This window comes from Carettochelys insculpta, chromosome 12 (genome assembly GCF_033958435.1).
Source record: "Carettochelys insculpta isolate YL-2023 chromosome 12, ASM3395843v1, whole genome shotgun sequence".
Classification (NCBI taxonomy): Eukaryota; Metazoa; Chordata; order Testudines; family Carettochelyidae; genus Carettochelys; species Carettochelys insculpta.
Genome location: NC_134148.1, coordinates 39,151,421 through 39,177,849, shown reverse-complemented (window position 1 = coordinate 39,177,849; position 26,429 = coordinate 39,151,421). Strand labels below are relative to the sequence as shown.

The window sequence follows — 26,429 nt, the reverse complement described above, 5'->3', positions numbered from 1 at the left end:
CACAGCTATATAAATGTATTAAATACAAACACTGAACAAATTTGCACCTAGTTGTGAGGGCAAAATTGTTATGAATGTAATAAAATATTACAGTTTGCAGATAATTTTCAGTTTGTTTGAATTATTAGATAAAAATGTCAAGCACCTCCTTTTCAGGTGCAGTTGCAGTATGTTTTCTCTTACCATTTCAATATGGCTGCACAGTAGTAAATGTGGCATGAGATTATTTATCATTACACTTGAACCTCTAATCTCGCAACCCTGAAAACACAGTATGCTAGATTAAAGATTTTGCCAGGTCAGGGAGGTTGCTTTGGGTCTGGGCATGAGGGAGTGGGACTGCTGCCCTGCTCCTGGGGGACACATGCATTCATGCTCCCCACTGCCCCCATGTACTGCACCCCCAACTGCTATGGTAACAACGTGGAAAAGCCTTGGGGAAGTGGCTCTGCACACTCCCATTCCCCCTTCTTGGGAGAAGGGAGACCAGTAGCTCCCAGAGATGCTTAACCCTCCATAACATGGGTGTCCCAGATTAGGCACACCCAGAGTAAGGTGACTGTGGTGTATTGCTTTGTGTTGAACGCATCTTAATGAGTTATGAAGGCCATTTGCTTTGATTCCATACTGGTATATTGCCATTGGCCTCCGTCTTGTCTACACCACAGACACGAACACCTGTAACAGAACCATTTCTATGAAATGAATTTAAATACAAACAGTTTCTGGGAAAATGTTCTAATTTTAAGCTGATTAATTTTAAAGTTTTGCCTTGCAACCACATTAGTGCTGTCCTAAAACATTTCCATTGCAATGCCCTCTGTGTACCTATGCTCTCAGTGCATTCTGTGAGATTTTGCAAAAGCATTTGTGTACATTCAGACACTCGTGGAAGGATTAATTGAACTGTTTCATCTGGTCTTCATCTCCAATGGTACCAAAGTGGTTTAGACTGAACCAATTAAGTTGGAACTAGTTATATTTTCTATAAGAATCTGATCTAACCACACAAGGTTTCCTTGTGTTTAAAGTGTTCTACAAATGCTGCAGGAGAAAATCAATTAATTTAAATTTTTCTAGTGCAGTTCAGGCTAATAGAAAAAGAGAGACTGTCTTCACATCTGTCTGTACAAAGCACCTAATGTATTGGTACTATTGAAGCATTTCCTGGAAAGAGTTGACAATCTAATCAGACAGCAAAAACATGGAGGATTGGGGAGCGGAGGGAATAAGCAAAAATAAAGGCAAGCTGATTAGTGACATTTCGAATGTGCCTTGGTGTGTTTGCAGTTTGTAGAAAGAATTTCAAGCATCGCATATTTTAACTCTTAAGGGAAGACTAAAAGACCTATTCTGAGGAAGCAAAAAGCATAAGCACAGTAAACTAGGGAAAAACCTTCCCTCCAAGCCATAAGCTACTAAAAATCAAGGTAGCTTTGAAATCTTGATTCCAAAACAGAACATAAAAATAGCTAGCCAACAGAATAATGCTAGTAATTTTGTTATATTTTTAATGAGCCCAGGCAATATTTTCCTACACTGAAGATATTCTGAAATTCAGCAATTTTACAAGAAATTACAGCATACACAATTGGCCAAAATTGAAATGGTATTTTTAAGAGAGTGAAAACAACGTACATGTACTCATTTCTCATTAAGGTAAGCCCAATAAATGTTATAAGATATTTCTAATCTCATTAACACTGAAAATAAAAGTTCCTGGCACCATACCAAGCACTGGCAACTCAAGCCATCACTGAGGCAATGAACAGGCTTTCTCCTAATGAACAGGAATTTATACAACTGCCCTTATTTACCATTCTCTGACAAGACAAAGTTTATCTTCCTCAAGGCATAAAGCAGACAGTATATCTTTATACTGAAAAAGACTTAACATTAAATCTATAACAAGAATACCAAAAGGACATCAATTAGTAAGACAAAAATATCCAACCTTGTCCATGCTGAATAATGCCTGGTACTGAGGAATCACGGCATTTCGCGGCTCAGTAAGAATCCGTACAAGTGTGTTCTCATCCAGGCTATGCAAGGGAACCACCACAGGTAAACGTCCCACAAACTCTGGAATCATGCCAAATTCAATGAGGTCCCTGGCTTCCACATGCCGCAACAAGCGATCTTTTTCTTCAATATCTTGCTGTGTATTGGACTCCCCGCTTATGTTAGCGAGGTCAGCTGCTGCCGCAGCCCTTCTACCTTTCCCCAAATTGGATGGCGTGCCAAAACCAAGATACTGCAAAATAACACTGCATGTTTATAAAAAAGAAAAAAAGCTAGAGATGCACACTTCTTTATATACATTTGATTGCACATGCACATTGGAATATGCCAATGACAACACTACACACTGAAATTATTAGGTGTCATCATAAATTAACTGTTCCAACAATGAAGTATAAAAGGCTTTAATTTTAATGTATGCATTAACAGAGAACTGTTGTAACATTTAATTTGCTCAGCAAGGCACTAATACAGAGGGACTACTGACAGGCATTAAAAAAATTATACACTTTTAATAAATTAAAATATAATTACATTACATGCCTTTTATTAAGTAGCTATGTGATACGAGTACCCTCTGATAATAAAAATCACTCTTCCAAAGTAAAACGGCCAAACCACTAACTGACACCAAAAATGTTACAAACTACCCAGCAAATTGGAGTCTGAAGTGTAAATGGGAAACAGACCCACTTATACAGCCTTAGGTAGGCATATTATGTTATCCAAAAGAAAGCAAAAGTTGTGTGACTCCAATTGCTGACAAATAAGGGCGGATTAAATATAATCAAAGAGAGCATGGCCTTCTTTTAGAAGTAGTAACTTGCTTATATGGGTAACAGATACTCAAGACTACATGTGTGCCAACCGACTGACCAGCCAAAGCTTTCCATCAGTTTCCATTGCTTACGCCACTTTAAGCCTTACACACAGCATACAGAATCATACATTAAATGTGATGGTAGGACATCTTCCCCAACTGAACAGTTCACACAGGTACCCATTTTTATAAATTAAGGAACATTACAACGCCTCAAAAATTAACTTGTTAGAACCAGAGTTCAGTTTTCTAGGTGCAGATAGGGGACTCTAAAAATACAGACAATCCTCCCAAAATCATTAGAAAAAAACCTGTTTCAATACAGTTCAAGAGTTATTCCAGAACAAGGGGGGGTCTCACCTTTTCATTCTTCCTCCTGCTGATGATTCTGTCAAGACCATTAAAGGCACCAGAAGCTACAAAGAGGACGTTTGTTGTATCAACCTGCACTGTTTCACCACGTAACTTACGGGAATTTTTTTCTGGCACATTTACTATTGTACCTTCTAATAACTTTAACAAGCCCTAAGTAAAAACAAAGAGGTAAAGGCGGTAAATAAAGTCCACATGAAAAATTTAAACAAGAATGCAGAGGAAATCCTGTAACCTACTCACAGTGGATTCAATGAGTCTGACCAACTAAATAAGATAAGCATGAGCTGGTCCATGGGTTCAGAGTACTTGAGAGGTTTACCCAAGGCCATATCAAGGACAAACAAAATCTAGATTGCTCATCTTCTACATACCTCTTCCCATATGAGAAAAATTGTTTCTAAAAGTTTTCAAATTTCGCCACGGGCATCAGTGATGAAGGGTTTCGGAAAGTGAAAAACACAGCATACAGGAGTCTCTCAAGCTAGGCAAGGGTTGCGTTCCCATGCACCCTTGCATAACTTGAATTTTGCTTAAGTCAGGGGGCAGCTTTTTTCTCCACAGGAATCCATGTTCTGCAGCCAGGAAAGCATCAGGAACACCTGGAGCTCTCCTGAAAGGTAGTTCTGGGGTTGATGGGGGAGAAGTTGCGGAAGGTTAAGCCTGATGGTGGGTTAGGGCTGCAGGGGGAATGGGAGGGTGGAGTTGAGATGTAGCCATGAGGTGGGAGATGGAGCTGCACGTGGGGGGTTTGAACAGGCAGGGCAGGTGGGGTGTTGAACCAGAGCCATAGGTGGGGAGGGGGAGGTGCTGAGCCAGAGCTGCAGGGGAGGTTGAACCAGGGTTGGGTGCTTGAGCTGGAGCCCTGCAGGGGTGGTGAGCCAGGCCAGGCCACGGAGGGGCTTAAACCGGGGCTGTGGAGGACCGGGGGTATTGCGCCAGGGCGAGCACAATTTTTAGTTTAGTTTACTATGTAGTGTTCTCCAGTTCATGTAACTTGGCACTTGAATCAAGCAGATAAGTACGATTTCTAATAAAACAATTCCACTGAGGGTTTTTTGGAGCTGGCAGAGCAGGGGTAGAATGAGGGTTTAGGGACTTTTGAGTAATCCTACAATTTAACACAATATGAACCTCTATACATACAGTATCTGCAACATAACAAGCCAGTGTCAGGGATTCCAAGTAATTCAATTATTTGACTGACAAGGCTGAAATCAAAATAACTGCTTTCTTACTTGTTGGACGCCTTCTCCTCCTACATCCCGTAACTGATGAATGCCAGGCACACTCCCAATCTTATCTACTTCATCCAGAAAAACTATTCCTAATGTACAAGGAATGTATTCAGGAAAGATGACATTTGTGAGAGAAATTATCTATGCATCGAGAACAGTGTCATCTTAAAACAGAAGCGACTGCGACAGCAATGTTACAGAATGCTGCATGTTACATAAGCAACTTCGTGGATAACAAAGTAATAACTTGTTACACCTATACACAAGTTTTAAAAATTAGGTTCTGAAAATTAATCAGAAATAAAATTCAAATATATGTACCAAAATGCTAAACTATTAAAATGATTCTTGGCACCAATTTGTATAGCATTTTAATGGGTCATATGGTCCAAGTTACCTTGTTGAGCTTTTTCCACATTGTAGTTGGCATCTTGTAGTAGCTTTGCAATAACAGATTCAATGTCTTCACCTACATAACCAGCTTGAGTCAAGGTGGTACAATCACAGATAGCAAAAGGTACATCGAGGCATTTAGCTAGAGTCTGAGCCAGCAGGGTTTTACCTAAAATTTAAAAAAAATAAATAAAAACTTGTTCTGTAATATTTATAATTTTTCTGTGGCAGTATATAAGACCACAAGAATTTTCCCTCACTAGTGTGGAGTTCATCATCAGCCAGCTAATCTGAAGCCAACATGTTCATATATTTATTTAACAATGTTTTCTAGGTAAGCTAGCTTTGTCAAACACATATGCCGTCATCTTTTGATCCCTCCAAGCTCCATGGATTTTAATGACATTCTATTAGTTTGCTCAAGGTTGCCTATGATAAATGTCTGTTAACTGTATGTATGTATCATATATAACAACAACAACGTGCATATATAAATGAAACATTAAGTTACTGCCATTCCTCTGTTAATCTTCAGGTCACACACAGAAATCACCACAAGACATGGACAGTACCAAAGCGGATAAGCAGGAGACTCCACAAAGGACACAGTCAAGAAAGTAGCCCAGATTCTCCTTTGACAAATCATGTCTTCCTATGGACAGTCCACCCAGATATTGATGAACAATCCCCATCCATGTACATATCTGTTCTACCACAACTAAATCTATAAAAACTTCCCTTGGGTGACCTACTCCCTACCCTGTAAAAATTTGCATACCTAAATATAGGTCAATGTTGGTTATGTACTGTATGTATCTTGTGACTTTTTAAGCAAGACTTAATTTTTGGTAATCAAAGCATGACCCCAGATGTATATATCCTTTCCTCTAAACCTATTTTAACGTGAATTTTGATTTCAAACATAAGCTAGTAGTATCCAGGTCTGAAGCAAAGAATTAAATCCTAACTTTATTCCACAAAGGAAAAGCTCACTTCCATCTGTTTTCAGGCAAACTTCAAAAGACAACATGATTCAATGCAGATTTCTTGTAGTTTAGGATGAGCACGTATAGCAATGACTGGAGTTTACCACTTCTACTTCCTGCTGTTCTTCTTGTTGTTAACCAGCTGCAACTGCCCAAAAGAATATCTAGAGACTGGATTATATGACCTATTGAGGACTCTTCCAGTCCTAGAGTTCTATGATTTTAATGCCATGCTTTTATGCACACAACTAGAAACAAAATAAAAATATTTTAGCTTTTCTGTTTCCAAAGTACTCAAATCCACAGAGGTGCTAAGCTACATACCTGACCCAGTTGGTCCAAGCAGCAAAATGTTACTTTTTTCAAGTTTTATGTCATCATGGGTTGAATCTAGTACTTCGCCTCCTCGTTTCTCCTGAGGCATCTGCTGGTTCACTTGCTGCTGCATTGATGCGCCCAAAGCATTGCCATGGGGACTTATTCCAGCAATCTGCAGTAGTTCTGAAATTAACAATAGGAGCGTTGTTTGAGAACAAGGTTTAACTTGAGCTAGTAGGGTCTGACACTACTGTTCATAACAATTAAAATTTTAATTGATGGTTCTTGTAATCTGTCAGTATTTTGCAAACCACTAATCCTACCTAAGAGAACATCATAGTCTACAGACAGGAGCCCAAAACACAGCATAAACAACAAAAAGAGGAACTGCATTCACATGTGTTTCCACAGGCACATTTTTACATATTTGAAAAGCTATTTCAAACAGCAACAGAAACTGGGTAGCGGCTTATCTAAAACATTCTACTATATTAGAAAGAACATGTGCATGCAAAATTCCTAATCAACACACAAAGCAAGTTACCAATTTTACATATATAGATAAATAGATGTTTTTATATAGAGAAAACAAAAGGCAATTAGATATCATTATGCCTGGCAAACTATAAGAACATATAAAACAGGCAAACCACTAATATACACAGAAACAACGTACAACTCTACACTAAAAAGTGGCCATATGAAAACTAACAGATCTATGACCTGCCTGTGACTATTTAATGGTAATTAAGATCTCTGTTTTTTTAAAACACTTTTTTATTCATTAGTGCTACAAAGACAACAGAGAGATGGGAGACCTAGCTGGATTCCATTTCTTCTCACCCATTAAAAGAATTTTAACAATTTCCAATTGCAAGGCAGTATTTTGTAATTTAAAGAAAATGAAACTGACCAGGTATAATTAGGATTTTAAATTGGTTTGCAGAAGCCTTATTACTTATGATAGATGGTGCATGAGCCAGAAAGAAGATACTTTAAAAGTAAGTTTGTGGTTAGAAAAAAGCTACTTGTGAGCTGAGCAAATGTGTCCAAGTTTCAATGAAACTAAACAATACCATTTTAATCACTTTTCACAGTACAACTGCACTGTAGCAAACATACTAAATATAGCACTGCACGATTAATGCTACAGAAAACCTGACATTAGGCATTACCTACCAGGCACAGACTGACATTTTCTTTTGCCTTACACAGTTGGTATCAGATAGAAATTAATTGAAAGCATAGACTGCAAATATCTCAAACTTAGTAAACAAGTCTAAACTTTCACTCTATCAAGGTTACTTCTTTGTACAAATGCTTATTTAGAAATTTGTGGGTTACCATTTTTTACCTGTCCTACATGTAGAATTATATACAAGGTCAAATCCTGCTCACCTCAGTCACAAATGCTCATTTAAATCAAAACTCACCTGGATAAAAGCAAGCAGGATTTGGCCCATAATTTTCAACAAGCCACCACTAAACTCCCATTCTAATTTAATGTCTAAGGGTAGATATTGCAGAGGAGGACATGAGGAGAGTTCACTTACTTGTAAATCTGTACTCATCCTCCCGTCTTCTTATTTCTAATTCTAAGAGAGAGGATGAAAATAGTAATATAAAAGATTGTATTTGCTCCACCTCTTGCCCTCTTCTGAATACATTTCATGGTGTAATCAACATATTACAAACAAGAAATCCCCATGCTAGTTTTTATTTCTGTCAGTTTTAAAATTAGTCCCTATTTGGGAATATTTAGTCGTCTAAAATTGACTACATGCTTCCTCAATTACAACAAATTATCTGCTTATACATCAAAATCTTACAATACAAGACACTTAGTAACAAAACCATACATATTTAATATAGATTATTGAAAATTATCTTACACTAGCATTGTAATAGTTTGATAGAAGATTATTCTATATAGTTAAAGAGCCTTTCAGTTATAATTGTTAATTTTAATCTCTCTGTTCTGTTTATACAGAATTTAGCACAAGACCCTGGTCTGTGCTTAGATCATTAGTCACATCTGTCATACATATAAATGATAATACAATTAGAAATCAGAAACAGTTTTAGATGCAATGCAAACAGTGTGAATATTATTAAAGCATTTCAGTATGCAGTTAGCATATTAAAACTTCAGATTTCAAATCAGAATGACAATATAAATCAGGGGTCTCAAACTTATGGCCACAGGCCATTTACAGACTGGGCATTTTTACAGCACAGCCTGGGAGAGGTATGTCACTGCCCTCTCCACATCACAGCAACCCTTCTTCCAAGCCACCTCTCGTGAGCGACGCAGCCTCAGGGATTAATGTGGGGGGGCTGGTGTGGCAAGCACCAAGGCTTGGGCCCCACTTCACTCACTGTGACAGTGGAAATTACAAGGAAGCAGAGCACATGGGGCTACCGACATGCCACACTAGGACTCCCCAGTAATCCCCAAGGTCATGTCCCTCAGGGAAGGGAGCAGGAAGAGGTGGGTCTTGAAGGATGGGGATGGACATCTCAACGCCCAGGATGGATTGCAAAAATGCCATGGGCCATGACTTAGAAACCCCTGCTATAAATCAAACTGAGCATTGAATTAATACCACTGTTCAATCTCACTTCTAAAAATATAGTAAACTGATAGTACTTCGTAACTATTGTACAGCTAATGCACTGCCAACATGTAACTTCAGATGAGCTTGTTGGATATTTACCAATATTAAACAAACAAACATTTTCTGTTGACCTGAGAGCAAAAATTTGTAGTTAAATATTTATCAGATTATATTACATAGAATACAATTTCTGTCTCAACCTCCCTTAGTTGTTTGCTTGCACCTTAGCACTAAACCTGCTCCTCAAGCAGTAAAGTAGGTTAAAAAAATGTTAATAGGCTCACTTTATAAAGTAATACCAGATTCATCTGAAGGTGTGCCATCAACAAATGCTGAATATTTAAATGAGTTACAAAATGCCCATGATTCCATAAAATGTCACAGAATATTTAAATAGCTATAGAATTAATATCTACACAAGTGTAAAGGTATACTATGTGGCTAAAAATCATTAACATAGGACATAACTATGAAAATTTTAAATTATTTTAAATTAATGACTTAATACAGGTTGAACCCCTAGCTAGTTTACATCTTATTATTTATATGTTGCATCTTCTTGCATATCACCCAGAACAGCAAACAAAGACCGTTCATTTTGCTTAATGCTTCTCATGTGTAGACAATTTTGTAGCATATGAAAAAGCAGTTACAAATACTTCAGAAGCTTTAAATCTAAGCAAACTTTTCCACTGAAATATATTGAGGGAATTCACATTAATTTTTCGAAAATGTTTGCTTTTATCTACCATTTAAGATTACACTATCCAACAAAACCATCTAAAGAGACAGTAATGTATTCTTCAAGCAGGTATAACACACCAAATTCATCTGAAATTTTACATGCACAATGGCTCCTGGAATTTATTATAGATCCATATATTACAATATTGCATGACCACAGGAGAAGAATCCAGAGAAATAAGATAATCAGAAGACTCAAACATTGTACAAACCTCTAGGTGTTAAAGAAGTTTGCTTTTCAACTTCCGCTTGTTGTCTCAGATTAGCTGGAATATTGTTGTATATTCTTTTGTAATGATTGTATACAGCGACTGACAATACCTTCTTGGCAAAACACTGACCAACAACATACTTGTCAAGGTAGTTGTATATCTGAAAAAGTAAATTAAACTTAATAAATTAATAAAAACAATTACATTTCTAAGCCACCCATACACTATGAAAGTATTACAGCAAGCCAAGGGCACAAAATTAACACAGATTAAAAATAATATCTGAAACTGAACAAAATCTGAGTTTAAAAGATATCAAATTCTGAAAACCTAATGCATAAAAGGAGTTGAACTCCAAGGCTCTGGAGCATAATGTGATGGTCCATATAAATGGAGGCTATACTAATTGATCTAAACAGACTTGATTTTTACATTTTATTTAAAAAACTTTATGATATAAACTAATAAAAGTTACGGAACTGAGTATTAAATATCCAATAAATAAATAAAAGATTACGTCACTGTGTCCTGTAGAATAAAAGAAGCAAACGTTTAAATTTTGGAAAACTAATTTTTACCTTGGATTCATGTCTCAAATTAACTTTAAACTTTGATACAGATTTGGAAAATTAAACCATTCAAATATGCTATAATGCAGAGACGTAAACCAGAGCAAAATTCAGAATCATACTTTTTTTGGTGGAGGAGGCGGCTTTTGTTGGAATGCCAATTTTACAGCTTCTGCTGCCGATTCAGGCTCTTTAATGATGCTCTTCTTTGAGTCTGCCTCTGACAGCACAACAAAAAAATGGTGACATTTTTCACACTTCACAAAACGGGTGGAAGCTGGGAAAAAAGTAAAATGAAGTGATAAAAGACTTTAGAGAACATTCATTCAACTTTCTACTATCATGCTCCACAGATCTTAAATACGTGTAATAACAAACATTCTGTCAGCTCCCTACTCTACATCAAAGGTACATTTTAAGGTGGGAAAAGATCAAATCAAGAGACAAAACTAGTAAGAACTCTGCATTTACATAGCCCTTTTTTCATGTGTTGACCTCAAAAGCTTTACAAAACTCTTAACTATTGATGAAATTCATAAAGAGAGGCAAAGCAACTTGCCCAAGATCAGACAGGACGCCGACAGACCTGTACCTACTTCCAGTCAGGTCCTCTGTTCAGTAACTACTATATTCTGAAGATAAAATTCTCCCAGTGTGGCAACACTTTTCATGATACATAAGCCTTGTGTAGGGAGCATAAAATACACAGGGGATGTTGTAATCCTGTATGCAGAAGGGAAGGCACAGAATTTGGCTCTGAACAGACTAGGCTTCTGGATCCACAATACACAGAGGCAGCAACTACTGCCATAGCCCATAAGCTGAAAAAGTAACACCATCCCCTTCATGGAATTAATCAGGTTACTGTGAAAGGTGGATGTTGGCACCTGCAGACTTCCCATAGAATAATGGCTCCGAAACAACCCTCTGAACTTTTAAAAGGCTTTAGAAAATAGATTACACAGCCAAATGCTACAGAATTTTATTGCTGACCTATGACAAGAACCAAAACGTTTGTTAAGTCATGCTCCTGCCCCACATAAAGCAAATGTCAGGATAGATTAATCTAACAGATAAGATACACACATTCCAAAACACTGCGGCTGTACAAATCAAGTTAGATATTCATAAAAATCTAGTAATTTTAACAATTACCAAAGCGTTGCTGCACAGGAGCCAATATCACAGGGCATATGTGCGCACTTACACAAGCTCAGGACATCCTTATTGACTATTTAGTATTATGGGAGCATTTTCCTCCCTCACATAGTACAAGCATCTAATACTTGCACCTGAGAGTGAACACAGGTATACTGTTTCCCTTTGACATAGGAAAAAAAGGGAAAATAAATGAAGGCATTAGATTTTTTTCACTTTTACAGCAGCTTTCACTGGAACATTTCAAAATGCTTCACAAACATTAATTCTCCCAACACCCCTCTGGCCCTGTGTGTGCTTTTATCCTACACTATACAGATTTCACAGGGGCAACAAGTGTTTCTGAAATTGGAGGGCCTGACCCAAAACAGGTTTGTGGGTTGGGACAGCCTTGCCACTCTTACATTTTCACAGACTTCAGTGCAGGGTGGCTGGCCAAGCGGCACTGCTCTCCAAGCACCCAGCTTTGAAGGCCGTGTCACACTTCACTACCACCAGCATATAAGTAAGGGTGGCAATTTCAGTTATACAGTAAATTCTTTCATACCCGGCAGCCCCAGGAGCGGGAGGTTGCTGGATATTCAAGTATTCTGGATAACACAGAGGTGTACCTAGCAATCCATAACACTAAAGAAAAACAAGATTAGCTATTAGGCAACAAACAAAAATGTAGGCCGAGTACTTTATTTACAAACAACAGTAGTATGTGACCATGTAAACTCATACTGTGTTTTCCATATTTATTTGTATTTACTTTCACTATACTGTACTTACGAAAAATGTAACTAAAATTTACTTGATCTTTAACCTAAACAATACTGCATTTAAGTTTCACTGTATATGTACTGTGCTTATATGAAACTCTGTTTTGATGCCCGTAGATGAAGTAACAAAATGTGATGTGTCTTATGGTGAAGATGCTGGTTATTTGAGAATTCCCAATGACTGAATGCTGGTTACAACAAAGTTTACTGTAATTGTACCAAAAAGGAGTTGTGGGGAGCTCTCAAGGTTATTGTAGGAGTGGGGGTTATGGTACCCATACTTCTATGCTGCCACCTTCAGAGACAACAAGCTGGACAGTGGGAGAAGTAAGAACAGCAATACTGTACCATGTCACCTTTACTTCTGTGCTTCTGCTGGAAACAGATTGTCTTCAGAGCTGGGCTCCTGGACAGCAGCTGATACTCTCTGGTCACTCTGCTCTGAAGGCAGTACAATTACCACCAACAGCACAGAAACAAAGATAGCAGAACTGGAAACCCTCCTAAAATAATCTTGAGACCTCCCTGCAACTCCTTTTTGGGTCAAGACCCTTACAATTACAACACTGTGAAATTTCTGATTCAAGTATTTGAACTCATGAAATTTACTGTTAAAATCCTATGAAATAGATGAAAATAGACTGTGAATTTGGTACGACCTATTCACGATAGTGAAAATGAAGTTGAGCTTAGCTGTTGACTTGGCTTCCATGGCATGCTGAAGGCACATGACAAAGTATTTACCAATTGGTGCAGGCCATGTCACTTCACAGCAGAGCACTGCCCGCATAATATGTGCAAAAACTTGATGGAACAGTATTTTTAAAAAGCTTGAATATGGGGTGGAAGTAGGTACTACACTGCAATTGCTCTCTGAGAGCATGATGTCAAGGAAAGAAGCGCAGGAGAGTCACTAATATCTTAAAAGTTTAAACACAACAGGAAAGCCCATTTCTGGAGCATGGGAAAGGCAGAATGAGGAGACGACAAAAAGAATGCCTTTTTAGAGTACTTTTATCAGCGATACTCAGGCTCAACGGGTGCAGGTGGTTTTGACCTGATATCTCAGTCATGAATTTTATCTCAGAGGGAAGCACTGACCATGGGATTCTGCTCTATGCAGCCTGACACCTAAAGCCAGGTACAAGGAGTGTTGTGCAAATGAGTAAGAAACATCAAGATCCCTCTAATACCCCTGAAGAGGGAAAGAAGATGAATGTTGGAATGGTGGAGAATCTCCATTGTGCAAGGTTTATAGCAATATGTGATGAACAAACAGATTACAAACAAGCTGCACTGGAAAGTCAGGCTATCACTCCTCTACTCAATGGTTCTTTGCAACTTGCTTCATGAATAAAGAAGCTCTGACTCAATTGTATTTCAACACTATGTTAATCATTTCAAGATGAGTACAGAGTTAATCTAATGTTTAATTTTTTTAAACTGTGGGCCACAAACTAGATAAGTGTGTTTTCCTTAGTCTGTAAATATGTATTTAGAGGTTTGAAGATTTGTAAGTCAAAACAACAGATTTATTTTGTGTTTTAAACTAGTGGCATAACAGGCTTAATCAAGACAATTGAGCTACAGTCTATTTCACTGAATACAACCACCCATGAATAGGTCTGGGAGTGTAACTCGGATTGGAATTCTGACAATTTAAGGAGGATGAGACTACAGCTTGCTTCCCATAGCTATTCTGCCTTGTACAGTATAAACCAAAAAAATAAAAGAAAAAAATTAAACATAAAAAGATTTAATTAGGGAAAAAATGTACTCAAATTTAACAGCTTGAAAGAACTTTAAAAGACATAAGGAGACTGTTAGATTCAGGAAGACATTTTCATGTATGCCTTAAAGGAATATCTGAAAAATTACAGCAGCTACAACTGATTTCTTAAAGTTCATAGTTGCTAGGAATCCAATGACAGCTCTCCCTCTCAATTATGCCTCTAACAAATCTCACATAAAAGAAAGAGTTGGTAACATTCTTATACAATGCAGCACTGTAACAAATACAAGTGCTCTTAAAAAGACTCTTGAAATCCCAGCAGCTCGAGGGAAAGGAGAAATCAAGAATATCCAGCTACCCAAAAGAGACCATCCTCTCAAACATCTTGGTGCTCAAGTGCTCTTACACTTCAATCAGCCTCAATCCCCCTTTTAGGGAAAGGTAATTGCCTTTTTATTCTTAAGTGTTCCATGACATCCTGGTTCGGTTCCAGTCTTGTTCTGGTCTTCTTTTTAAAATGAAGCCATACTTATCAGCCAAGCTCATCTCCCATACTGTATGAGCTTCCTGGCAAGATCATTTCTAAATACAGATTAAGTGTCTGTCACATTTATGATAACCAGGTATATCTGTGTTGCCCACGGATCCCACAAGTATGGCCTCTGCTCTGGAGAAGTTCTTAGATACTTTGAGCTGGGTGAATATAAATAACCTCCCCATCAATCCCAGTCTTAATGGTAACAAAGGTATAGTCATTTTGACACAGTCAGCTCTCCAGTGTTCTTGTTTACAACTAGGTCTCTTTTGAAGACAGTGATTCAGAACTTTTCCTCACTGTCAGCTACACCCTTTCTGTAGCAAGTCCCAAATGGTAAACAGGGTATGAACTGTTTTTTCCAGCTGTGCAACTAGGGATCAGTCCCTTTTTCATGTTGATCTACCTTGGGACTGCCTTGCGACAGCAAGACGTGTCCTTTGGACCATAAGGTTGGATTACTGTAATGCCTTCCTATCAAAGATTGTGTTTGCAGCATGTTCAGAGCAAAGCATTAGAAATTGGCTGTTAGTTTAAGTATCTGTGATATCTCTACCCAGCTTTCTTTATAAGGACTTTAAATTTGGCTGTGTTTTAACCCTTAACAGCACAGGCATGGCTATTCTTGAGACCTCACCCTTCAGTCTCATTATGAGAAGCTGATCAATATTTGTGCCTTGGCAGCCCAGTTTTAAGAGATCTCTATTACCTTCTTACATACGCAAGAGATTATGCTTCACTCTATAGACACTGCAATATGGAACTCATGCTGTTCTGGACCACTGCCTCAGCTTATCTGTCCAAAGTATTTTCAGTGTTACTACTTTTAGTCCTATAGTTCTATTCCTCTCATCATCACTCCTGCGGTTTTATCTCTGGTGTGCTACAGTTCCTTTAATCTTTTAAGGGTGTTAATTCTAAATACTTTAAATTTAACCTATTAAAATTCCTGCTGCACAGTATGTCAAGTGTCTGGGGAAGACAAAGGCGGCACTTCAGAAACAAGTCTGTCTGGTATTGCATGTTAGAATTTTTTCTCCATTCATTGCATGCTCAGTTATCTTCTGAATACAATATGGGTCTTATTTTGCCCCATGAGGTCCAAAACATATAATTTCTTCCAATATAGTCTAACAGGTGGTGATTCTCTTAAAGGATCAGCAATTCATCCTGCTCTTCCTGTTGTTCAAGAAAAATGTTTTCAAGGTAAATAAGAAAAATCAGAAATCACTCACATACTCATTAGAAAGCTAGTCAGGAGCTGAATCTAAGTTAGAGGTGAGGAACCTTTTAGGGTTGGGGCCCATAATCCATAAAAAACATTCAGGGGCCACATTAAAATGAGAAATAAAAAAAACAAAAAAAAAAGAAAAACCAAAGCAAACAATTCTCACTGATGTGGCCTCCCAACTGAGACATGTCACTCCCCTCACATTCCAGTTTCAGGGAGAAGGGGAGTGGGGACAGAGGTTCAGGGCTTCCACCAGGTCAGATTACTCTTCTAAAGGCCCAGGACTAGCAGATTTTTGTGGGCCCCCCTTAAGCTCTAGGCCCTGCCATTTCTTTAGCCAGGGAGAAGGCCAATGCAGAGTTGCTTCCTCCACCCACCAGGCAGAGACAGACCGCTAGATCTGGCCCCCGCTTGCCTGTATCTGGCATGCAAGGCTCAAGGCTTTCCCCTACCAACTCCCTCCAGCAGGAATCAAGGCCTGGCCCTCCAGCTACACCAGAGGAGGGGGAGGAGAGAGGAGCTCCAGCTCACTGGTGAAGGGGCAGAGTGATCTCCAAGGGCCAGACTCAGGCAAACCATGGGCCACAGGTTACCCACCCCAGTCTACGTGAACACTTTCTTCCACTAAGATACAAAGTATAATAGTTAAAGTAAGTTTACATTTGTTCACAGTATTTCTTGGCATACTGTTGACTGAATTCTGCTCCTGGTTATTATACTCATGCAGTTACTCTTGATTTACATCAGTTACATCATTTTGGATTAAAGCCATCATAACAGGATGCTTATATGCATGGCATAACTATTTTCAGTTCTCAGTATTCAGAATAAAACAGCCATCTGACCAGAAATGTAAAAAATTTAGCTTAGCAATCATTTCAGTGTTTCACAGAAATGGGGAACCATCCAAATAATCATATGTGTTAATACTTACATACAAAGGTTTCTACATGTGTACACAGGTCACCACACTTTGGACACCGCAGCTGGTTTCCCCCTTTCCCTGAGTTTCCAGAACTTGACTTCTTACTGCCTCCCTCACCAACAGATTTCTAAGGAGAAAAAATAAAATAACATTTCAACTGTTAGTTTCAGACAATGTATTTCAGAGGTTTACTTATACATGCAACTATACATAATGCAAAAAGTTAAAGGCAGCTAGAACTATTTCTCAGTATTTGAAAAAAAAGATTTCTACATCTAGAGCAACATAATTTGAGAATTTCATGCTTAAAACAGGCTAATATTTTCCTATAAATCACCCAAACACGGACAAGAAGTCTATATTTCAAAAAGCAATGAGTGATTTTGGATGCTCAAACTGAAATACGCTGGAGGGATCTTGTTTTTAAGAATGTACTGGGCACCCATCTTTTCAATAAACAGGCCCTTTCAAGGTGTCTGAAAACAAGTAGTCAAAAATTAAGAGGTCCAGAAATCACAAGTCACTTTTGAAAACTGAGGTGCAGCATTTCCCAAACTTCTGAAAACAGAGCCCTAATTTGGTAAGATTACACTAATTGTACTCTCCCATCAGGTATTATTAAAGGCCCAGACATCTCATCTTCTAACTCTTCAGTACTAGGTTCATCAAGGTACCTCTCACATTAAGTTCTAATAAAAATCTCCTTTTTACATGCTTTGATAAGCAATGAAATACTAATGTTTGCAAAAGTATCTTAGCACCCAATGAAACGAATGAGGCTGTACCCATCTCAAATCTATTGCTTCAGGCTCTCTACAAACTCATATGGACATCAGTATACTGGTGATGCTCTCTTCTCATTTGAAGATCTTCCCTCATAACAGCCATAAATGTATTTAAATACATACACATACAAAGGAGCTTCTGAAAAACACAATACATCTGTCCATAGTCCTTGGTTAGTCCTTCACACCCCAAGAAATATCATCTAATGAAAAACTGGATAAGCACCCCACATGCTTATAAAAACCCTACTTGGTGAGTAAGGAGCAACATACCAGGTAATCATACATATGAAGAACCTGCTTATTAACTGCAGCTAAAAGCAAAAGGATGGGGCAAAACAGATTTAAAAGTTCCTAACAGGAAGAGCAATAAAATATGTAAGACCAAAATGAATCTTTTCCACATAGCACTCTTCCTTAGTTCCACAGCAGCATATTAGAGAAATAATTAAATCAAGCATGTTATGGTTTTCTAAAGACACCAAAATATGATTTAAGCATTTTTTTTCCACACAAAAGTGGCGAGTTCCACATTTTACTTCTGTGTGTGTCCCTGCAAATGTCTGTGGTTTTATAGCCATGTCTCACAAATATTTCTCACTTCTTGCTGTTTGAATGACACAAATGTGACTATAAGCAAAGAGTGCATTTGAAACTACTCAAATCATGCAATGGAAATATTTTCCTCTAATCTTTTCAGTTACAGTAATCTGAAGGGTGATTTGTAACAGTCAATATAAATTTCAGAAGGGAGTGTGGTTAAGAGGTCTCTTTAAGCAATAGGTAGCATACGCAAACTACCTTATTGCCATCGCCAGAACCATCCTTGCTCGCACCATCTTTTGAAGCAAAGTATACTGGTGTTTCTGAAAAAGTTCTAAAAGGAATCCTTCTTAGAGACCGAGTTTCAAAAGTCCCAATTCTTCCTAACACAGGGAGACAGGTACGACCACAAGTAATACCTGGAAATGAAACAAATCCTGTAAGTCTGGGGGGCACACATCTTGCTCCCCACAACCCAAACTCTGTATAAAATAGGGAAAATGTTTCATGTTAACTCATTATTAGTCTGCTTTACAGTGAAAGAGAAGAAATAACAGTTACTATTCCAGCTGTCTTTTCCCATTTATCAGTGACAACATATCCTCTATTGACAACCCTTTTCCCCAACTTCCTCAGTTCTTACCATATGGCAGCAAAAAGAACTTTGAAGGAAAAAAATAGGACTTTCCTTTTGGTCAAAAAGTCACCAAATATTTCAGAACAAATCAAATTAGGGTTATTTGAAATTTCCTTCTGAAGTAGAAGTGCTATTGTAACATAAAGTAGTACAAGCTTTAATTTCCTTGACTTTGTCAAAGCAAACACAGTATGGAACGTTACTTCTAAAGGTCTTCCCAGTGATTAATATTTTCAATTAAGTTCACAGGTCAATTCAGCAAACATTTCACATTCAATTCAGATGTTCATTGTACAGCTGAGTGGTTAGAGCATTTGCCTGCTAAATCCAGAGCTGAGTTCCATTTAGGGGTCTGGGGCAAATAGATTTAAGAAAAAAAAAATCTATCTGGGATGGTGATAGGTCCTGCTGTAAATGCAGGAGACTGGACTCATTGACCTCTTGAGGTCCCTTTCAGCTCTATGAGATATGTATATCTCCATATGTATAATAAAAATTTAAATAGTATCCCAAAAATACCTTAGTCCATGCCTGTACATCCCCACAATATTATGTATTATGATGTGGAAAAATAGAGATTAAAAATGGCAATGCTGATACCATTTTTCATGCTATTATGTTGTGAAGAATGCTACTAGCTTCATAGTAAAATAACTATTGGCCTATAGTACTCAGTTAAAATCAGTCCTCTAGATTTGTGTCCAAAAGCAACCACTTTATACACTATTTTACATTCTCTCATCTAACACTGAAGCAGGAGAGGCAAAAATCATGTAATGTTTTTATAGCTGTAAGTGTACCAAGAACTCTAGTTTGAACAAATGTACAATTGCAATTTTGGGGAATATATCAAGAAAAAATTGCTCTCATTTTTAATCGTGATGGCATCCAGCCCAGACCTGATTTTGATTTAACTGTACAGTAATTAATCAAGGCCATGTCTACATTAGGAACAGTTTGCTGTTACAGCTGTATCAGTATCCTATACCAGTGAAACTCCTCACATGGACACACTGTATACTGGCAAAAATTCACTTTTCCTGATGCAGTTTACTGCATTCCACCCCTTCCCTGGCAGCTTCCCCCCAGAAGAACCTCACTCCATAAAATAACCTCTACAAGGTATAATAGAAGCAAAGTTTTGCAGGTATAACTGTGTTTACATCAGGGATTTTTGCTGATCTGTCAAGGATCAGATCTCCTCACACCTCTCACCACTACAGCTATGTCATGAAAAGCCTGTAGTGTGGACATGGCCAAACTTATCTGTACGGGGTAGTCACTAAAGAGTACTGCCATTGAGCTCTCAATAGCCAAATAGTTATCCAAAATAGCATCAAGTCCCCATCTCAAAATATGTTATAGCAAAGATTTTCTTGATAATACAGAATTTAAATTATTTTTTGGTCTTATGCAACATTCAGGTAATTGAGACAATAGCATTCTTGTAAATGAAATTTCCCACTTATTTAAAAAAAGCTTAATCATGATGAAAAAAATCAACCTTTAACATGTATTACGAAATGAGGTAACTGCAGAGATAATAATTAAATAACCTTTGAAATGCCACCGAATCACGCGTAGCATGTAACTGTCTTAGAGGTGTAGTACACTGGTCTTCATTTGGTAGAATTAAAATCGTTGAAGCTTACTTGTAAACATCTCCATAAGTCAGCTTCCAGGAACTTCAGAAGGTCAGATTTGAAGAAACAAATTAATAAAAGGGGGAAATGAAAGCATGCTGTTCTATTTGGAAGCATAGTTATCTTCTCTAAACAGTGGGCCCACATTTTAAATGAGACATGCTATTTTTAGTAGACTGTTTTACTCCCATCATAAAAAACTCCTCCATTACTCCATGCTACCAGTATTCTTCCAATAACCTGATAGAAAAACTCCACACCTATGAACCCACCTACACTGCTCCTACAGTTTTAGAAGCTTTTACATAGATTGAAACAAGAAATGATACTGAATTCAAACAGAAGGGATACATGAGTGATCTAGGATTTCTCATTAGGAAGCTACTATGCATATCCATGTGAGGGGAATTCTAAAAACAGTGATCTAACAGGAAAATCCTACTCAGATATAATGATAAAAGCATAATACAGTCAGCTTCTACTTGTTATTTCACCTAATTCTGGACTAGGGTAGGCAGAGAAGGATAGAACCTTGGGAAAAATCTCATCCACTGAAAGTTCTCATCTCAGTAGAACTTTCTAATGTAGGGACACACAGAACAGTAAGACAGGGATAACAGGATGATTACAGTCTGAAATATAAGAAAAAAAATACGATTTCTAGTCACTTCTAAGACAACTCATCATAAATCTATGTTTCAGTATTCAATATGTATCTATTGTTTCAGTATTTTCATCTAACAGGATTTTCTTAAAATAAGTTGAAAAGAATGACATATGATTTTATCCCAATACACAACCTTCCAAGTTTTTCACTGGCTTATCAATCCCCTCCACATATACACTTTATTTCCTTAATACACGCATTTCAGTAAGACAATGTATCTGAAATACCTTAAAAAATGCCTAGAACTTTCACCTTAAATTCCCGGTATCAGCTGAGAGAAGAGGGTTTTTGAAAATGACACCTTACTGTTTTAATTCAAAAAGAGGCAACAATAAGGAAGAGTATTACACATGGGCACACAGGTTGAAATAAACCCTCTGCCAACATCAGTACTGCAAAGTCACAAGATAAATTTAATCAAAACAGAGTTGTAAATTGTTTTAGAAAAGCAAAATACTGACAATTAGGATAATTAAGATATATTTGTAAATAAGATATATTTTAAGAGACAACTCAAAACATGTATTTTTGAAGAATGGTTTTAAATAATTTAATTGCTTGTACTTGACCATTAATCCCTACCAATTTCTCCCTCTTGCCTGCTGAAGAGAGAAAACTGAATAACTAAAGGAAATCATGAAACTATACACAAAATGCAGCCAAATGCAAAAAAAGATTTTTTTCCTCTTTCAGTTATAACAACATTAGAGATTACTGACAAAAAGAGCAGATGTAGAATTTGAAGATGATGTCCTTTCAGTAAAATATTTGTACAAAACTCTGAAGATGAAAAACACTATTTAAGTGACAAGTATCAGAGGAGTAGCCAAGTTAGTCTGTGTCTTCAAGAACCTCTTTGGGACCTCATAGACAAAGCGAGTCTTTGCCCATGAAAGCTTATGCTCCAAAACATCTGTTGGTTTATAAGGTGCCACAGGACTATTCAAGTGGTAACACTAACAGTTAAAACTTTTGCTACTCAAACCTTGAGAAAAACATTATTTTACATACCCTGACAATCTATCCGTTTCAAACGGTTCTGCTGAGTTGCGATACTATCTACTGTGCAGTATTACCTAGGATACCATAGCAATTGACACACACTAGTTCAGTGTTTCTCAAAGAAGGCTACACAGAGATCTTCAAGGGGGTAACACAATTCATCCAGATATTTGGCTAATTTTACATTAAGCTACATAAAAAGCACTAGTGAAGTCAGAACAAACAAAAATTTTCACACAATGACTTCTTCATATTGCTCTATATTCAAATGTGTGGTGTACAAGACAAATCAGACTCCTGAAAGGAATACATGGCTCTAGTTAATAATTTAGAATAGGGAGCAAATTGTTGTGATTAGTTTAAAAATAACTAATTCAAAATTGAGTGGAGTATGTTTTGCTAAATCCATATGTATACTAATGAAAAATACATTTTTCCCCAAGTTGATTGCAATGTTTGACTGTTGCTGTGAATGTCACAGCAGCTATATAAATGCAGAATACCACTATCTCAGTTCTTCTTCTTATTCTATGCTGAGTGCCTCACAAGTTTTAATGTATTTCTGTTTCCCAGTAAGGTAGGAAAACTTTGTTATCACATTTGAAAGATGAGGAACTGACGTATAGAGACCTACAAATCACAAAAAGAGTCTGTGAAGAAGTAGGAGATTGAACCCAAGTGCCAAACTAGCACCCTAACCACTATATAACCCCTTGTACTCTAAACTTTCTATAACTTTCAGGGTTAAATACATCAATGACTGGAACAAATGCCAATCCAGAAGCATCTAGGATACCGGATACCAGTTGCAGGCATTAATATTTGTCAAAATATGAATCTCTGCTCTACAACTTTTACAAGAAGTTTGCAATTAAATCAATTTTTGTTTCTCTGAAATGAAAATATTTTCATTATCTTTACAAATTCTACATTATATATTTTTGAGCAAAGGAGGACATACTGTTTATAGAAAATACTTGATTCAGATGTTAACCAGAACTTTTTTACCTTTTTAAACTGCATTTGCCTTTTCAGGGTTCATGTAAGGTAGAGAGTTCAGAATTGAAAATATTGATTTGAACCTCCCAGTGCAGGTCATGCCAGATAGGCAGATATGGAATTAGCTGGAAAGGGTCATGCAATTTAATGAATAGCCCTTGTTGAACTACCACATTAGGCTATTGTTACTGAAGCTGACAAAATACTGGGCCCACTACACCGGCATTAAACAGGCACAAGCATATTTGAAACTTATCTGTCTTACTAGCATCACCTTACACTATTAACATGTATGTGCCTTAATTCTTGTTCTTCAAGTGTAAACTATGAAAATAAACATAAAGGTTCTTGCTACCCAGTTACAAGTTAATTCATCAGTATAATGTTACACTATTTATTCTCTATTTATACTATTTATACACTATTTATTTATTCACTGATGGGAATTGTTTAAATCCTAACAAAAACCTATTTGCTCCTTTTTTGGGGGAGAGGGCTAGAAGGAGAGAAGGGATAAGGAATGTTTCCCTGAAGGGCTATTAGTACTAGTTTTGTAAAACTTTCTTCTAGCCACTTATAATTCATATAAGAGCGACTTATTCAAGTAACCCTTTCAACTTATAAACAAAAACAAAAATCTACCTGGAGACAAGTAAGCTATTTCTTGACTAAACACCCTACAAAAATTAAGCAACACAGAAAGTTGTGTTAGAATGTCACTGTCAGTAAGAACCATAAATGCAGCGAACATGGTGAACTGAGAGAGATGAAAGTAAGTCTGGACAGGTTTTAAATAATATACCCCCAAAATAACAATGTTTTTGCACTGACCCACAACAAACCCACCTAGAGATTAATCTCTCTTACCAGCTGTATATAAGATCTATGACAACTCCAATTCAAGTGAGCTATACTATAAGCAGGGTTCAATGCTTGAACCACCACCCTTGTTATAAATCTGTTTGGCACTTTATAGATCAATGACAAGTATGCCTCCTACTCCCCTCCCCCATTCTCCAAACCACCTGCTTTGTAAGAGCCCGCTCTCTACAAGGGATCACAACCACCAGAGCAAAACAAAATCACGTTAGAGCCCTGCTTTTAGACTAGGTGAGTCCAGTCCCAGCACTGAGCAGTTCATAACCAGAGTACAGACACCAGATATATTGAGTGGGGAAACCCAGGCTACAGACAGCTAACTGTGACTGAAGCGGGGCACCCCTCCCCCCATCCTTCGGACCTCCCTGCACCCACACTGTATGCGTTGGGGCGATCGCCCCGTCCCGAGACACTGGGGAACAGCGGCTGAGGCCCTGCTTCGGCAGAGCATGCAGCGGGCTGAGAGGCGGTACAGGCAGGGCAGGTGCCCGAGAGCACCTGTCCCAACCGCCTGAGAGCCGGGCTTGGTGGGCGGGAGTTGGGGGAGGGAAATGGGGGGGGCAGAGATATGGGAAGGGGGGGGGGGCTGGCCCCGTCCCTGGGGACGATCTAGGCCAAGGCTCGGGAGAAAGGGACCAGCGAGCTGAGCCCGGCGGGGGCCGAGGGGAAGCAGGCTCTGGGGCCGGGCCTTGCGGGAGGAGGGGAGCGGGAGGTGGTTTTTCCACGGTCGAGCCAGTCTCCGGGGAGGGAGAACCGGCCCCGGGCAGGGAGCTGACCAGTCCCGGGCAGAGGGAGCCCAGCCCGGACTCGGACAGGGCCCCGGACAGTGGGGCCCGACGGCAGGCGGGGTCAGTACCTCTGTGCGCGGAGGGCAGCGAGCAGCCGAACAGGCGCGCGGCAGCAACGCAGGTGCTACAGGCGGCCATAATCCCGCGCGGCCTGAGCGCCCCCCGCCGCTCCGCTCACTAGGCCGCAGGTCCGCGCCGCCCCCGCAGCCCGCCGCACGGCCGCGGCCGAGTAAACACCGCCCCTCCCCCTTCCCCTTCCCCCAACTACCGTCACCGCGTTCGGCGCTAGTATGTCGTCACCCCTCGCGCGAGTTCCAGCTTCCGGCGGGCTGGCCCGCACTGCATCACGGAACACGTAGGCCGGCGCCCTGGGAGTGATGAATTGCACGGCAGGCGGGGCGGTGGGGGAGCCGCAAGCCCTCCGACGCGTTCCATGGCGGGAGTCGGAGTTCATGTGGGGGCTTTGCATGCTGGGAGTTGTAGTTCACATGGAAGCACACCGGCAGGGAGTTAAGAGGAGGGGTGCGGCGCCGCCTACTGGCTGAGGCCGCCTGCTGTTTTGGGTTCCCCTGCAGCTGCAGGGCGCTCTAGTGTCGATGGCCTGGGGCAGCAAGGCTGGGCGGGACGGAGGGTGTGACTGGAGCAGTGGTGCGTAGGCGTGGCGTGGGTACCTGGGGGTATGTAAAGGTCCTCCAGAGGGTGCTGCACTTCTGGAGTATAAACGCTTACCCAGTCAGAGTACCCAGCAAGCACTCAGAGTAGCCAGAAAAATAGTACAGCAGACATCCAGGCACTGTGCCAACCACTACTGGCTTAAGCTATGCAGCAGTATCCAGACCTGTGCTGACTCTGGTAATCTCAGGGGGACTGTACGAGGGCATAAAGGCGGCAATAGGACCCATCCGGAACAAGACGGCACCGCTGAAATCCAAATCTGGTGAAGTCATCGCTGACAAAGCCAAACAGATGGAGCGATGGGTCAAGCACTACTCCGAGCTGTACTCATGTGAGAACACTGTGGCTGTCTTTGCCCACAAAAGCTTATGCTCCAAAATATCTACAGAGAGGAAGCCGTGCTAGTCTATACATTATCAAAACAAAAAGCAGTCAAGCAGCGCTTTAAAGACTAGCAAAATGGTTTATTAGGTGAGCTTTCGTGGGACAGACCCACTTCTTCAGACCACAGCCAGACCAGAACAGACTCAATATTTAAGGCACAGAGAACCAAAAACAGTAAGCAAGGAGGACAAATCAGAAAAAGATAATCAAGGTGAGCAAATCAGAGAGTGGAGGGGTGGGGGGGAAGGTCAAGAATTAGATTGAGCCAAGTATGCAGACAAGCCCCTATAGTGACTCAGAAAGTTCCCATCACAATTTAAACCATGTGTTAATGTGTCGAATTTGAATATAAAAGCCAGCTCGTCCACTTCTCTCTCTAAAACGGAGCGATAATTTCTCTTCAGTAACACACATACCTTGAGGTCATTGACAGAATGGCCCATTCCATTAAAATGTTGACTAACTGGTTTGTGGATCTGGAGTGTTTTGATGTCTGTTTTGTGCCCGTTGACCCTTTGTCTAAGGGAGTTAGAAGTCTGTCCAATATACAAAGCATCTGGGCATTGTTGGCACATGATGGCATACATGATGTTAGTAGAGGAGCATGAGAAAGTGCCCATGATTCTGTGAGTAACCTGGTTAGGTCCAGTGATGGTATTTCCAGAGAAGATATGTGGACAAAGCTGGCAGCGGGCTTTGTTGCAGGGAAAGGTTCCAGGACTGGTATTCCCGGGGTATACACTGTGGCTGTTAGTGAGGATCCTCATGAGGTTGGGAGGTTGTCTGTAGG

The 26,429-nt window shown here is 39.3% G+C and overlaps 1 protein-coding gene across 4 annotated transcripts in view; it reads right to left on the bottom strand.

Annotated features, from left to right (window-relative positions):
- CLPX (caseinolytic mitochondrial matrix peptidase chaperone subunit X) overlaps positions 1-24,809 on the bottom strand; it is a 33,638-nt gene extending 8,829 nt beyond the window's left edge. Inside the window, exons 1-11 of one of the 4 annotated variants that reach the window (XM_075006882.1) lie at positions 24,649-24,809; positions 18,224-18,384; positions 16,647-16,764; positions 10,415-10,569; positions 9,724-9,883; positions 7,703-7,744; positions 6,156-6,332; positions 4,850-5,014; positions 4,453-4,541; positions 3,203-3,367; positions 1,955-2,254 (exon numbers count right to left, since the gene is read on the bottom strand). In XM_075006882.1, coding sequence (XP_074862983.1) covers positions 1,955-2,254; positions 3,203-3,367; positions 4,453-4,541; positions 4,850-5,014; positions 6,156-6,332; positions 7,703-7,744; positions 9,724-9,883; positions 10,415-10,569; positions 16,647-16,764; positions 18,224-18,384; positions 24,649-24,718 — 1,602 coding nt within the window. In that variant the 5' untranslated portion in view covers positions 24,719-24,809. Of the gene's footprint in view, positions 1-1,954; positions 2,255-3,202; positions 3,368-4,452; positions 4,542-4,849; positions 5,015-6,155; positions 6,333-7,702; positions 7,745-9,723; positions 9,884-10,414; positions 10,570-16,646; positions 16,765-18,223; positions 18,385-20,158; positions 20,304-24,648 lie in introns of those variants that run through there. The other 3 variants (XM_075006883.1, XM_075006884.1, XM_075006885.1) reach the window with 3 other exon arrangements.
- Between the last annotated feature and the right edge of the window lie 1,620 nt (positions 24,810-26,429).